Source organism: Haliotis asinina, chromosome 2, assembly GCF_037392515.1.
Source record: "Haliotis asinina isolate JCU_RB_2024 chromosome 2, JCU_Hal_asi_v2, whole genome shotgun sequence".
Lineage (NCBI taxonomy): Eukaryota > Metazoa > Mollusca > Gastropoda > Lepetellida > Haliotidae > Haliotis > Haliotis asinina.
The window spans coordinates 47,980,225-47,990,720 of NC_090281.1; the positions used below are offsets into that span (position 1 = coordinate 47,980,225).

Sequence of the window (10,496 nt, forward strand, 5' to 3'; positions counted from 1 at the left end):
TTCATTTCCTATTCCGTTTAAGTACCTTTACAGCCATTAAATGACACCAATAATAAGGATAAGAATAGCAAAAAAAACAACCCCTAAACATATGTGAATCAGGAAACCATAAACATAATGATTTGATTCAGAATAATAATCCAGAATACATTGTAACAAGGATGCTGTTGCTGCTGCTGCTGTTGCTGCTGCTGCTGCTGCTTTTGTTGATGATGATAATGACGATGATGTTGATGTTGATGATGATGGTGATGGTGTTGGACAGTTGGGTTTTAGTCATGCTACAGGTGAGGCTTCCCATGCTAAACATACCTATGCTAATTTTGTTTCTTCAAAGAAACGACCGACAGTAATTCGAATAAACATTTTGTTCTTGATGCATTAAAAAATAACTAAATATGTCATCTTCCGTTGGGGATATGACCGCTGGTGGATAATTTTGAATGAAAAAGAACATTTATTTGACCTTTATGTACATGAGGACATTCTCATCCATCCCGTGCCTGCTGGCTGGTGAGGACCTCTAACTAATCTGTTAACCTGATAATTGTTTCTGACGTACACAACCGTCATTGCAATTATTTAACAATTCACACATAATTGTTGGCTTGACCACGGAGCATGTTTAATACGAGGTCACCAACATTATCGCGGATGGATGCAACAACACCCCTTCCCCTTACTCCTCCCCCGCCGACTGTGACATCATCACTCTGACGCTCTGCATCAATAGGAACCACTAGCCAGCTGGAGATGGTGGAGTCAAAGCTTCTTACTACCCTACGTCACCACGCGGCATGAGGCCCCAACCAGCATCAGCATCCAACAAGGCATATGCGATACATCCTCATCTTCAATATTCACCCTCCTAACAGCATGGACCAAGCTGCCAAAATGCCCAGCGAAAGTACAGACACTGACACCGGTCTTCTGAAGAATTTCAGAGTCAAAATGTCCATAGATTTCCTACGGAACCTAAGCGCTTACAACGCCTCTGGAATCTATATTTTCAATGACAATGAAGACGAGCCTATGATATTTACTCCCGAGACAAGAATCGTTCCGGTGTTGTTTCTTATTATTTTTGTTGTGGGACTTATTGGTAATAGTTTGCTAGTGTACATCGTCGTCCGCCACGCCGCCATGCGCACTGTCACCAACTTGTACCTAGTGAACTTGTCTGTTGTGGATATTCTGTTTCTAGTAGCATGTGTTCCTCTCACCTCAGTTGCTTATGGAATTACCGACTGGCCGTTTGGAGATGGTTTATGTGAGTACTCTCTATGACATTCTATATTTCTTTTATATATGCATTCATTACTTATGGTAAAATGGTAAATTGCGTCCATATCAACAAAAAAAGTAACGATGCATTTGTCAAAGTGTTGTGCGCATGGATCCGTAAAAATCCAGGATAAAATTGTTCTTAAGCAACCCATGCTTGTCTCTGCGTGAATACACGGGTTTGAGTTGATTTTCAGCAACCCATGCTTGTCGTAAGAGACGCCTAACACGATCGGGTGGTCAGGCTCGCTGCCTTGGTTGACACATGTCATCGTATGCCATTTGAGTAGACCGATGCTTATCATGGTTAAGACTGTGTTGGTTGGTTGGTCGAGACTTGATTATTTACAGACCGCCGCCGTATAGCTGGAATAGTGCGTCAGTAAAGCACAAACAAACAAAACAAGCAAAACAAACAAAACCAGTGGCAATGAAACTGAATTCCATTAGACTACCCATAACTTTATGGTTCTTATTTTTAATGTCCAATCTCAACCAGCAAGAGAAGGCTGGCGATTTGTGTTCGTGAAGAGCTACACAAATTTCGTTATAAATCTTCTAGTTATTTTTTTCATAACCATTTTAATGTTTTAAACTATTAGAGCCAGTCCTGTTACGACTTCATAACGTAGATATAGTCGTTTTGATTTCTTAAGGATTTTAAATATACTGATATTAACTATATCAGATATATATCAGACATAAATAAATGAATATATTAGATATATCAGATATAAATAAATGAATATAGGTAAAGAGAGACTGGGCTGACCTTCATCAGAGTTAGCAGTATTTTTATATCATATTTGGGTATACATTTGAGAAAATGAAGACGGAAAAAAATATTTTATTTTGAATGAATTTTCAAGACGAGTGGGATTTAGCCTAGTGCGCACTGGTCTGGTTTTAAGATGACATGACACATGAGAGACTGTTTCGACCTGCCTGACGTAAATAGCACATGTCCTTGTTTTGGGTCATCTCTGTAACCAACCAAATATTTGTATAACCTTCTAACTTCCAGCTAGCGCTGCAATGATGTTTTTTTTAAAAAACAAAACAAAAAAAACAAAACAAAAAAACACAAAACAAAAAAAAAACAAACACGTAAAGTTCGTGGTCTTAATTATTGTGTTTTCAGTTTTAGCAAACTATGTTGTGCAAGCTACGCTGTCCCTGAATGTTCGGATAAACCGAATTAACTTTCAATACCCTCGTTACATACGGCATTGTACCGAGTATTTTCTTCCTCTAAGCCTCATACACTTAAACCTGCAAAGCAGTTGATGTTTGTAAGAAAATTAATGAAGGAACTTCTCAACTAATAATTGCAATCTGCTTCCCGCAGTGGCTGCGTGAGTTGTATGTTCCCCAAGGAGCTGAGAATAAAGCATAAAAAATCCGAGAGTGATAACATAGTGCCGTGAGTATATTTCGGAGTGGATTCGTTTTGTTGGTCGAGCAGTACTAGGTACACGCGACTCAAACGTGGCATTTCCTAAGCGAGGCCACACATCTCATGAATCTCATCAATATAAAAGGGCAGACAGTTTTCTGATTGTTTCTGATTGTTTGAGATTTATGCATAAGGAAAATGTCAAGTTTATTGGCGTGGATCGGCCAAAGAATTCCATAATGGTCATTTCCCATGCCGCCCACTACACAGTCTCTGTCGCACCAAGGGCTGACCACTGAGTCAAAACCAGAACCATGGCGAAGACGATAGTGATATCATCCAACCACGCCATTATGTCGCTGAAGACATTGTTTTTACCAAAGCTGAGCACCCTATGACATATTAGTATTCATAACCGTTCCAGGTCATCTTTCTTTGCGTGTTGCACTTAACTTTAATTATGGATTGTGTTCTTCCCTGATCGTGTACTGGCCATAATTTCGTAACAAGCTAAGGATCAAATCAATACCGTACTTTTAAAAGTTTTCCGTCTTATAACATTGTTCTGGTTTACTTCTATGTGGTGTCTGTTCTGGGCTGGCCCACTTCATTGGAGACGCAGTTTAATTGTACAGCGCTGCAGCAGAGATCATGATTATGTCCTTGCAGGCATTCAATCAATACATACGGAAGGCTGACACGTGATCGCGGAACATTTGCGAACGTGATGTGACGTCACAACTCCTGATATACACAACTGGGGCCCCGTTTCACAAAACTCTCGTAAGCCTAAGATCTCGTAACTTTTATCGTAGCATTTGCACCTCCTATGTTAAAGTATGCCTGGTACAAATGCTGCGAGAAAAGTAACGAGATCTTAGGCATACGAGAGAGAGAGAGAGCTGAATTTTCCAGAGGTTTCTGGATTCACGATTTTTTGTCACAATAATCGTCTTATGTAAAATTTGATTAAAAATTGTCCACGACAGGATAAAACCCTGTCAACGTCTGAAAACGTAGAGCTCTAAGATCGGTTGGTAGGCTGGTTGTTGGTCGGTTGGTCGATCGGTCGGTCGGTCGGTCGGTCGGTCGGTCCGGTTGGTTGGTCGGTCGGTTGGTTGGTTGGTTGGTCGGTTGGTTTGTTAGTTTGTTGGTTGGTCGGTTGTTGTTTAACGCCTCACTCAGCAATTTTCCAGCTATATGGCTGCGGTCTGTTAATAATCCAGTGATCAACATCATGAGCATCAATTTCCCCAGTTGGGATACGATGACGTGGCAAGCAGGTCAGCGAGCCTGGCCGTCCTATCCCGTTAGTCGCCTCTTGTGACAAAAACATGGGTTGGAGAGGATTAATTCTAACCCGGATCTACACGGGTCCGAGCTCTACGAAGATTCCGTAAACGATCAACAATTGTCTTGGTGATGTGTCGGACTCAGGAGTGAGTTTAGTTTTGCTCTGCTTTCAGTAATATTCCTGCCATATCACGTCGAAGGACATCCGAAATGGACCTCACGCTTGTACCCATGTGGGGAATCGAAACTGGGCCTTCGGCGTGTCGAGCGAACGCATTGACCACTAGAGATAGAGATATGGTGTTTTCCTCTTAAAAGCGGAAGGTTGTTGACCGAGTAAACAGATAACGGCATAGAGTTGTGAGGAAAACGTCCTCATTTGATATAAACTAGTGGGCAAAACAAAAGTGAACACTCATATTAGTGATCGAAGCGAATCATTTTGGAACATGGTGAATCGACTGTCGTCAGTACAAAAAAACACTCGCTGCCAGTTTTGTTGCATTCAGCGACGCACAGCCTTTGCCCACTGTAACCAACGATGACGATGTTCCTCTTTCCCAGGCAGGGGACGTCGAGTTGTGATGCCTGCTGCAAGTAGAAGTCATAGCCCTGTACGTCGATTGATGACATGTCGTTAGACGTTAGATTCGTTGCTGCCGTTTCTATTGTCGTCATTAACCGCTTGCGCAGATGAAGAATACGCACATGGTGGTCTTCCTATGGGGTCCTCACACGTGGTCTGCCTGATTGTGGTCTGTCTTGAGTACTGCCAATCTGCCTGTAACGTTGGAACAGCCTGATGTTGGTACCACGTGAACAGTTTATTGGCCCTTGCAACGTGGCCGTGGTTGGCGCCCATCTGCCTCATACCTATGGTCCTGTCTCTCATGTGCTGTTAGCCGTGGCATACCTTCGGTGGTTTTCTGTCAGCTGAGATGTGTAGCCATCGTTTCGCTGCCTTTTAGTAACAGTTCTCGACAAACCATTATCAAAATCTCTGAGATGACGTTTTTACATTTTTCGCAAATTTCGAGTGCTTCTATACAGCCAGCATGTTGTGTTTGCGAGAATGATTAGCAAGTGTCTGGGCAGACCGTTTCGTCCAAATGGATTTTACTGACTTGGATAACTTAAACCATAACCAAAGATTCAAAATAAAAAGTGTTCACTTTCTTTTGCCCATGAGTTTAGTTTGTGTAGTGGTGTTTTCAAAAATATGTTTGCTACTTTACCATTTAGTACCCGCGTTTATCGATTTAACACATCAAACCCTGACGATCCCTAGAACCAACCAATCAGTCAGCCAATCACATGGCCAGTCATTTAAACAAACCAATCACTTACCCAGTCGCTTAATGGTCATTCCGACTTTGGACCCGGAAGTCCAGGCTGCCCCGAAAAGAAAGCCCAGTGTTTTAGGGGTTAGACTGGATGATATCGCATTGCAGTATTGTGGATCGTTGGTGAGAATATCACTCACAGGGTGGTCTAATAGTCACGACCGCCTCGATGGTGGTGTGGTTATATTTTAAGTTAAAAAGTGTGGGGCAAAGTGTGGAGTCTGAATATCCACCTCAGTTCGAGTGATCTCCTCTTTTGGGTGGTGCTAACAAGCTCAGGGTCCTCTCTGAGTTGTGCGATGATCTCGTAGGTGAGATCTGATTTGCCATGTTTTTCTTAGTTGAAATGGATCACAACAGGTTTGTCCCTGTTGTGCATAATGTCAGCGAAGTGTTCATTAAGCCTCGTTTTGAAGCATCTTTTTGTTTCCCCTACGTATTGTTTTTTTTTTTTTTTTTTTTTTTTTCATCTTTTGCAAGTGAGCAGATAGACCACATTTTTGTTGGTGCATCTGTATTGTCGTTTACGGTATTTGACACAAGACACTGTACTGTGGAAAGTGTCTGAACGGTTTATTACGATGCAGATTTTGCAGTTGTGTTTGTTGCATGGGTCGTCATGGAATGTGACTACCCGGCCGCTGATCTGTGGCGTATTTTTGGTGTATTCTAAGTTGGGCTATATTATAAGCTGTTCACTGGTCGCGAGGGGGCAAGGGGCTCAAGTACCCTCGAGGTGTGTTTAAGTTCTCCGAGCCCCCCATAAACACACCTCGAGGGTACATGAGCCCATGGACCCCGAGAAACCAGTGAACAATGTATTTATCTTACCGAACACCTGAATTTTAATGTTGAACTGTTTGAAGCAGTTCTGTTGAATGCTAGACGAATCGCCATTTTGCAGACTACACAAGGTAAACATATTTAGAGTGATCTCCCTTCCATCGATTTTCAATCGCAAAACATCGGTAATTTCCGTGCTTGATGCGTGATTCAATGTTATTCGAGACAAACAAGTACTACCATGAGGCACCAGATGAGCTCGGAATTCCCAGCGGTGTGCATTGAAAATAATACACCGCCTGTATGGGGGGTACATCGAAAATAATAGAATAGTGCTTAGCCAGTCAGAAAGCGACATTCATGTGTGAGGTAAGATAAATTTCGATGTACCTGGCTGGGAATGCCGAACTCATTTGGAACTGATATTTGATAGTATTTCTTTATCGCGAATACCATTGAATCTCATATGAAATTACCGATATTTTGTGAAAGCAAATCGATAGAAGGAAGATGACCCAAATTCTATTTTTCCTGTCGCCTGCAAAATCTAGCGATACTTTGTTCACAGGTCCCTAGGGGCCTATGGGTCAAATTTGGAAGGTCCTTTTTACTGAACCTTGTAACATTGATCAAACAACTTTTACTGTATTTGAAATTTGCGTGACAAATAATAGAGCATCCTCAATGGCACTTATAACGCCGGAGCCCCTGTACATGCCAGTATGAGCGGAACGGGGACTCCTGAAACTTAGAGCCTTCATTATGCCATACAGACTAGTGGATGTATTTTCTGCAATGCTTGTTGTAAAGTATTTAATCACCCATAAGAGAAGCGCAATACATAGTTACTGAACACGATTTTGTGTCGCCGTTAGCAATAGTCCAGCAATATCGCGACTGTCGACACTAGAAATGGAAATGGACTTCACACACTGTACCCATGTTGAGAATCGAACCCGGGGCGTTGGCGCGACGAGCGGCTAAACACTCGCCCCTGAAGACGATACACTGAGACGTAAATAATAGTATTAATTTGGCCTCCGCGTGTTGATATGTTTCATCAAATGCACGGAGTAAACGTTTCCACTGTGTTTATAAATCCAGGGGTTACTATTTTTTATTTCTTTATTTCAGGTAAATTTGTCAACTACACCATGGGTGTCTGTCTTGCCGTCAGTGTGATGACCTTGGCTGCTACTGGCCTTGACCGCTACTATGCTATTATACACCCTGTGAGGTCAAGGACGTTTAGGTTCGTATATGAATATACATCTTTTCTCAATCATTTGTCACAGAAACATGACATCAAGCTTTGTGTATGGATTGTAGAATAAGGGATGGCTGGTTGTGGCTGGACCCTTTGAGTACCATGCATAGCTTCAACCCGAAACTGTTTCAGAGCTTTCCTTTTACATAAAGGAGATACGTTATAATTGTATCGGTAATAAAGTCACACCCACATGTGAACACACGCAAGCCCAAACTTATACACAAACACAAACGCATGCGCGCACGCATACACACGCAGACAAACACACAGACACACAGACACACAGTCACTTTCTTGTTGCGTGAGTGCTGACATTATTATTCACAAATATTTAACTATTCTACGGACATAATTCGGCGCCTAAACATAGAATGATTGGGTGCTGAATGGCTTTACGAACTGGTTATTCGATAGTATATAAACCATTTTGTCTACTGCTGACATAGATGGGACTAAGGGATGGACACTGGTATTTCTATCCAAAGTTTGTACGTGAGATCTGAATAATGATCACAGTTAACCAGGAAATGCAATTCGTCTTAAACAGCTTTGCTACTACAGCGAGTACAAATCCTTTCATGATAGCGAGAATGTTGTGTTTGTTTATCCGTGAAACATTCAATACAACTGTAATATCTTTATAAAACGGTGTAAGCCTACATTCATGAACTGATGAATGGCGCCGTTGCTTCCGTTTATACGTAAGGATGGCGTATAGACTGCGCGAAAGATTCATGGTAAGGAGGTTAACAGCAGAATGCACGTGCAAGTTGAGATATCCATATACAGTGGCAATGATTCTATACGTCAATCAAAAGTAAGCCCACAGTTTGTCACGTGGGAATATGCTAAACGCGTGACATTCAGAAGTTTCATCGTTCAATCAAATTAGATTCTGCATATTTAATTAACACATTAACATTGTAATAATGTATTTATATACCGTACAACAAATGCAAGTTTCGAATAAATGAAATCTCATAAAAATGAGTATTCATAGTTATGCCTTCTATTTAAAAACTTAACAAAAACCAGAGTTTCGTTTCTTTTACTGTTCAGTAAACACATCTCAGATGTAAGTGGTATGTTTACGACTAAAACGACTAAAACCTGAAGAGAATGTCTCCCGCGAAGTAAATTCGATATCAAATGCGTAATGCAATGAATGTGTACTATTTGAACTCAGCCCTTCAACTATAAGAATACAGCCAACAACTCCTGACGCCCCCACGTGTTCTCTAGTGAAGTTTGTATGCGTTATGTGTGGTACTTAAATCCATAACCCCTGCTTGTAAACACGAACGCCATTCATATAATCTGCTTACGACAAACTCTGGTTGTTGTTGAGACTCTGTCCTCGTATACTACAGGGAGTTGGATCTGACGGTCTCAACACTCACTGTGTTCTGTTGTCCTAATTCATTATTTTCAGTGAGCCATTCATATGACGTTCACCGATATTTTGCCTTTACGACATCGGTTCCCAATTGCGCAGATCGATACTCATGTTGTTGATCTCTGGATTGTCTGGTCCAGACTCGATTATGTTCAGACCGCCGCCACATAGCTGGAATATTGCTGAGTGAGGCGTAAAACTAAACTCACTCACTCACTCACTCATTGCTTTATCGGCGCACATCGAGACTGGTTTTCTCTGGCATTACCTCCTGTTAAGGACAGAAATCCAATGAAATGTTATACCATAGATATTGCAACTATGCATGAATTTCCCAGATAACCTCCTTTACAATTCATATACCAAATCCTGATATATGCAGAAGGCTTGTATACTCAGAGGGCGAGTGAATGTGGTTGTACCCCGTATTTAGCAACGTCCGGCAATATACGACGAGCAACCCCTGTAAGTCACACAACGTACTCACATGGGAATCGAACACGGATTGTGGGGTAGGCAAGCGAACACCTTAACCATTACAGTATCCTACCTGGAAGAGCGTACTTAAGTCCCTAGTAATGTGTATCCCTCTAAGATTGTTATTTCTCTTTCTGTTTCAGAACCTCAAAGCGAGCAATGGCGATAATGCTGGGTATCTGGGTGGCTTCAGTTCTCATCATGGTGCCACGAGCATTCCTATACGGACTCAGTGAACTGTGGCACTTCCACGACATGAGGATGTTCTGTAATCGCCACCAGGGGGCTCATGACCAGATCTGGATAATCCGGAGGAAAGTAGACTCCGTCTTGATGTTCCTGACTATGTTCCTGCTGCCGCAACTGATTCTGAGTTTCTGCCACTGCAGGATCGTTCGGAAACTCTGGACAAGCGTCAGACCAGGGTCAAGGCCGAACGACATTTCCCTGACTGCGCTCAGGGCAAGGAGGAAGATAGCTAAAATAATATTTGCAATTACTGTAGCTTTTGGTGTTGGTTGGTTGCCAATCCATATTGTGAGACTTCACGAAGACTTCATTGGCTCGGGAAACAAAATAATTTTTAAAGACAGGGAAGTATTTGCCCTTTGTTTTTCATATGGAGCAAATGCAATTAACCCAATAATATATTGTTTGTTAAGTGGAAACTTTAGGTACCATTTTAAGATGGCAATAATGTGCAAGAGGCACCCGAGTAGAAGGGTGAGGAGATTTCTGTCAACTTCACAGCGTCACATGCAGGAAATAAGGAACTTTGACGCCAATCCTTCAGGAAGGTCTAACAGACACAGAGACCCAACCATGCCATGTTGTCGAAATGACCACTTGTCCCCTATTGTTCATAGTCACAGAAGGAGTCGAACCCAGACCATGACCCGTATCGGACTGGATGGATGTTATGTTCAACAACCTCTGTTTGGCGTGTCGTTCCAGCGAATGGATTTACCATCTGTTGTTTAAAGTACATCATTATTTTGAAAATGTATATCAACCACTGGAGAACTGGTGCTTTTATATATAGCACCTTGGCAGTTGGGCGGGGATGTGTCTGCCGTGGAATATTGAGAATGCAATGAATATTACAAATGAAACACATAGTTCTCAAGAACAATCTTGTGAATGGTCCACAATTACAATCTGACTTGGGTGGTTTGGAAGGATTTTATTTACTTTATTTTTTAAAGATAAACTTGATTCTACTGTACCACATGACCTTCTCTAGTCACGATCATA

General features: G+C 41.8%; 1 protein-coding gene across 1 annotated transcript; it reads left to right on the forward strand.

The window, feature by feature from the left end:
• The first annotated feature begins 852 nt into the window (after positions 1-852).
• On the forward strand, positions 853-10,223 carry LOC137272596 (galanin receptor type 1-like). The gene is made up of 3 exons (XM_067804986.1): positions 853-1,270; positions 7,234-7,351; positions 9,386-10,223. The coding sequence occupies exons 1-3, from the start codon at positions 877-879 to the stop codon at positions 10,221-10,223; spliced, it is 1,350 nt and encodes a 449-aa protein (XP_067661087.1). The 5' UTR covers positions 853-876.
• The last annotated feature ends 273 nt before the right edge of the window (positions 10,224-10,496 follow it).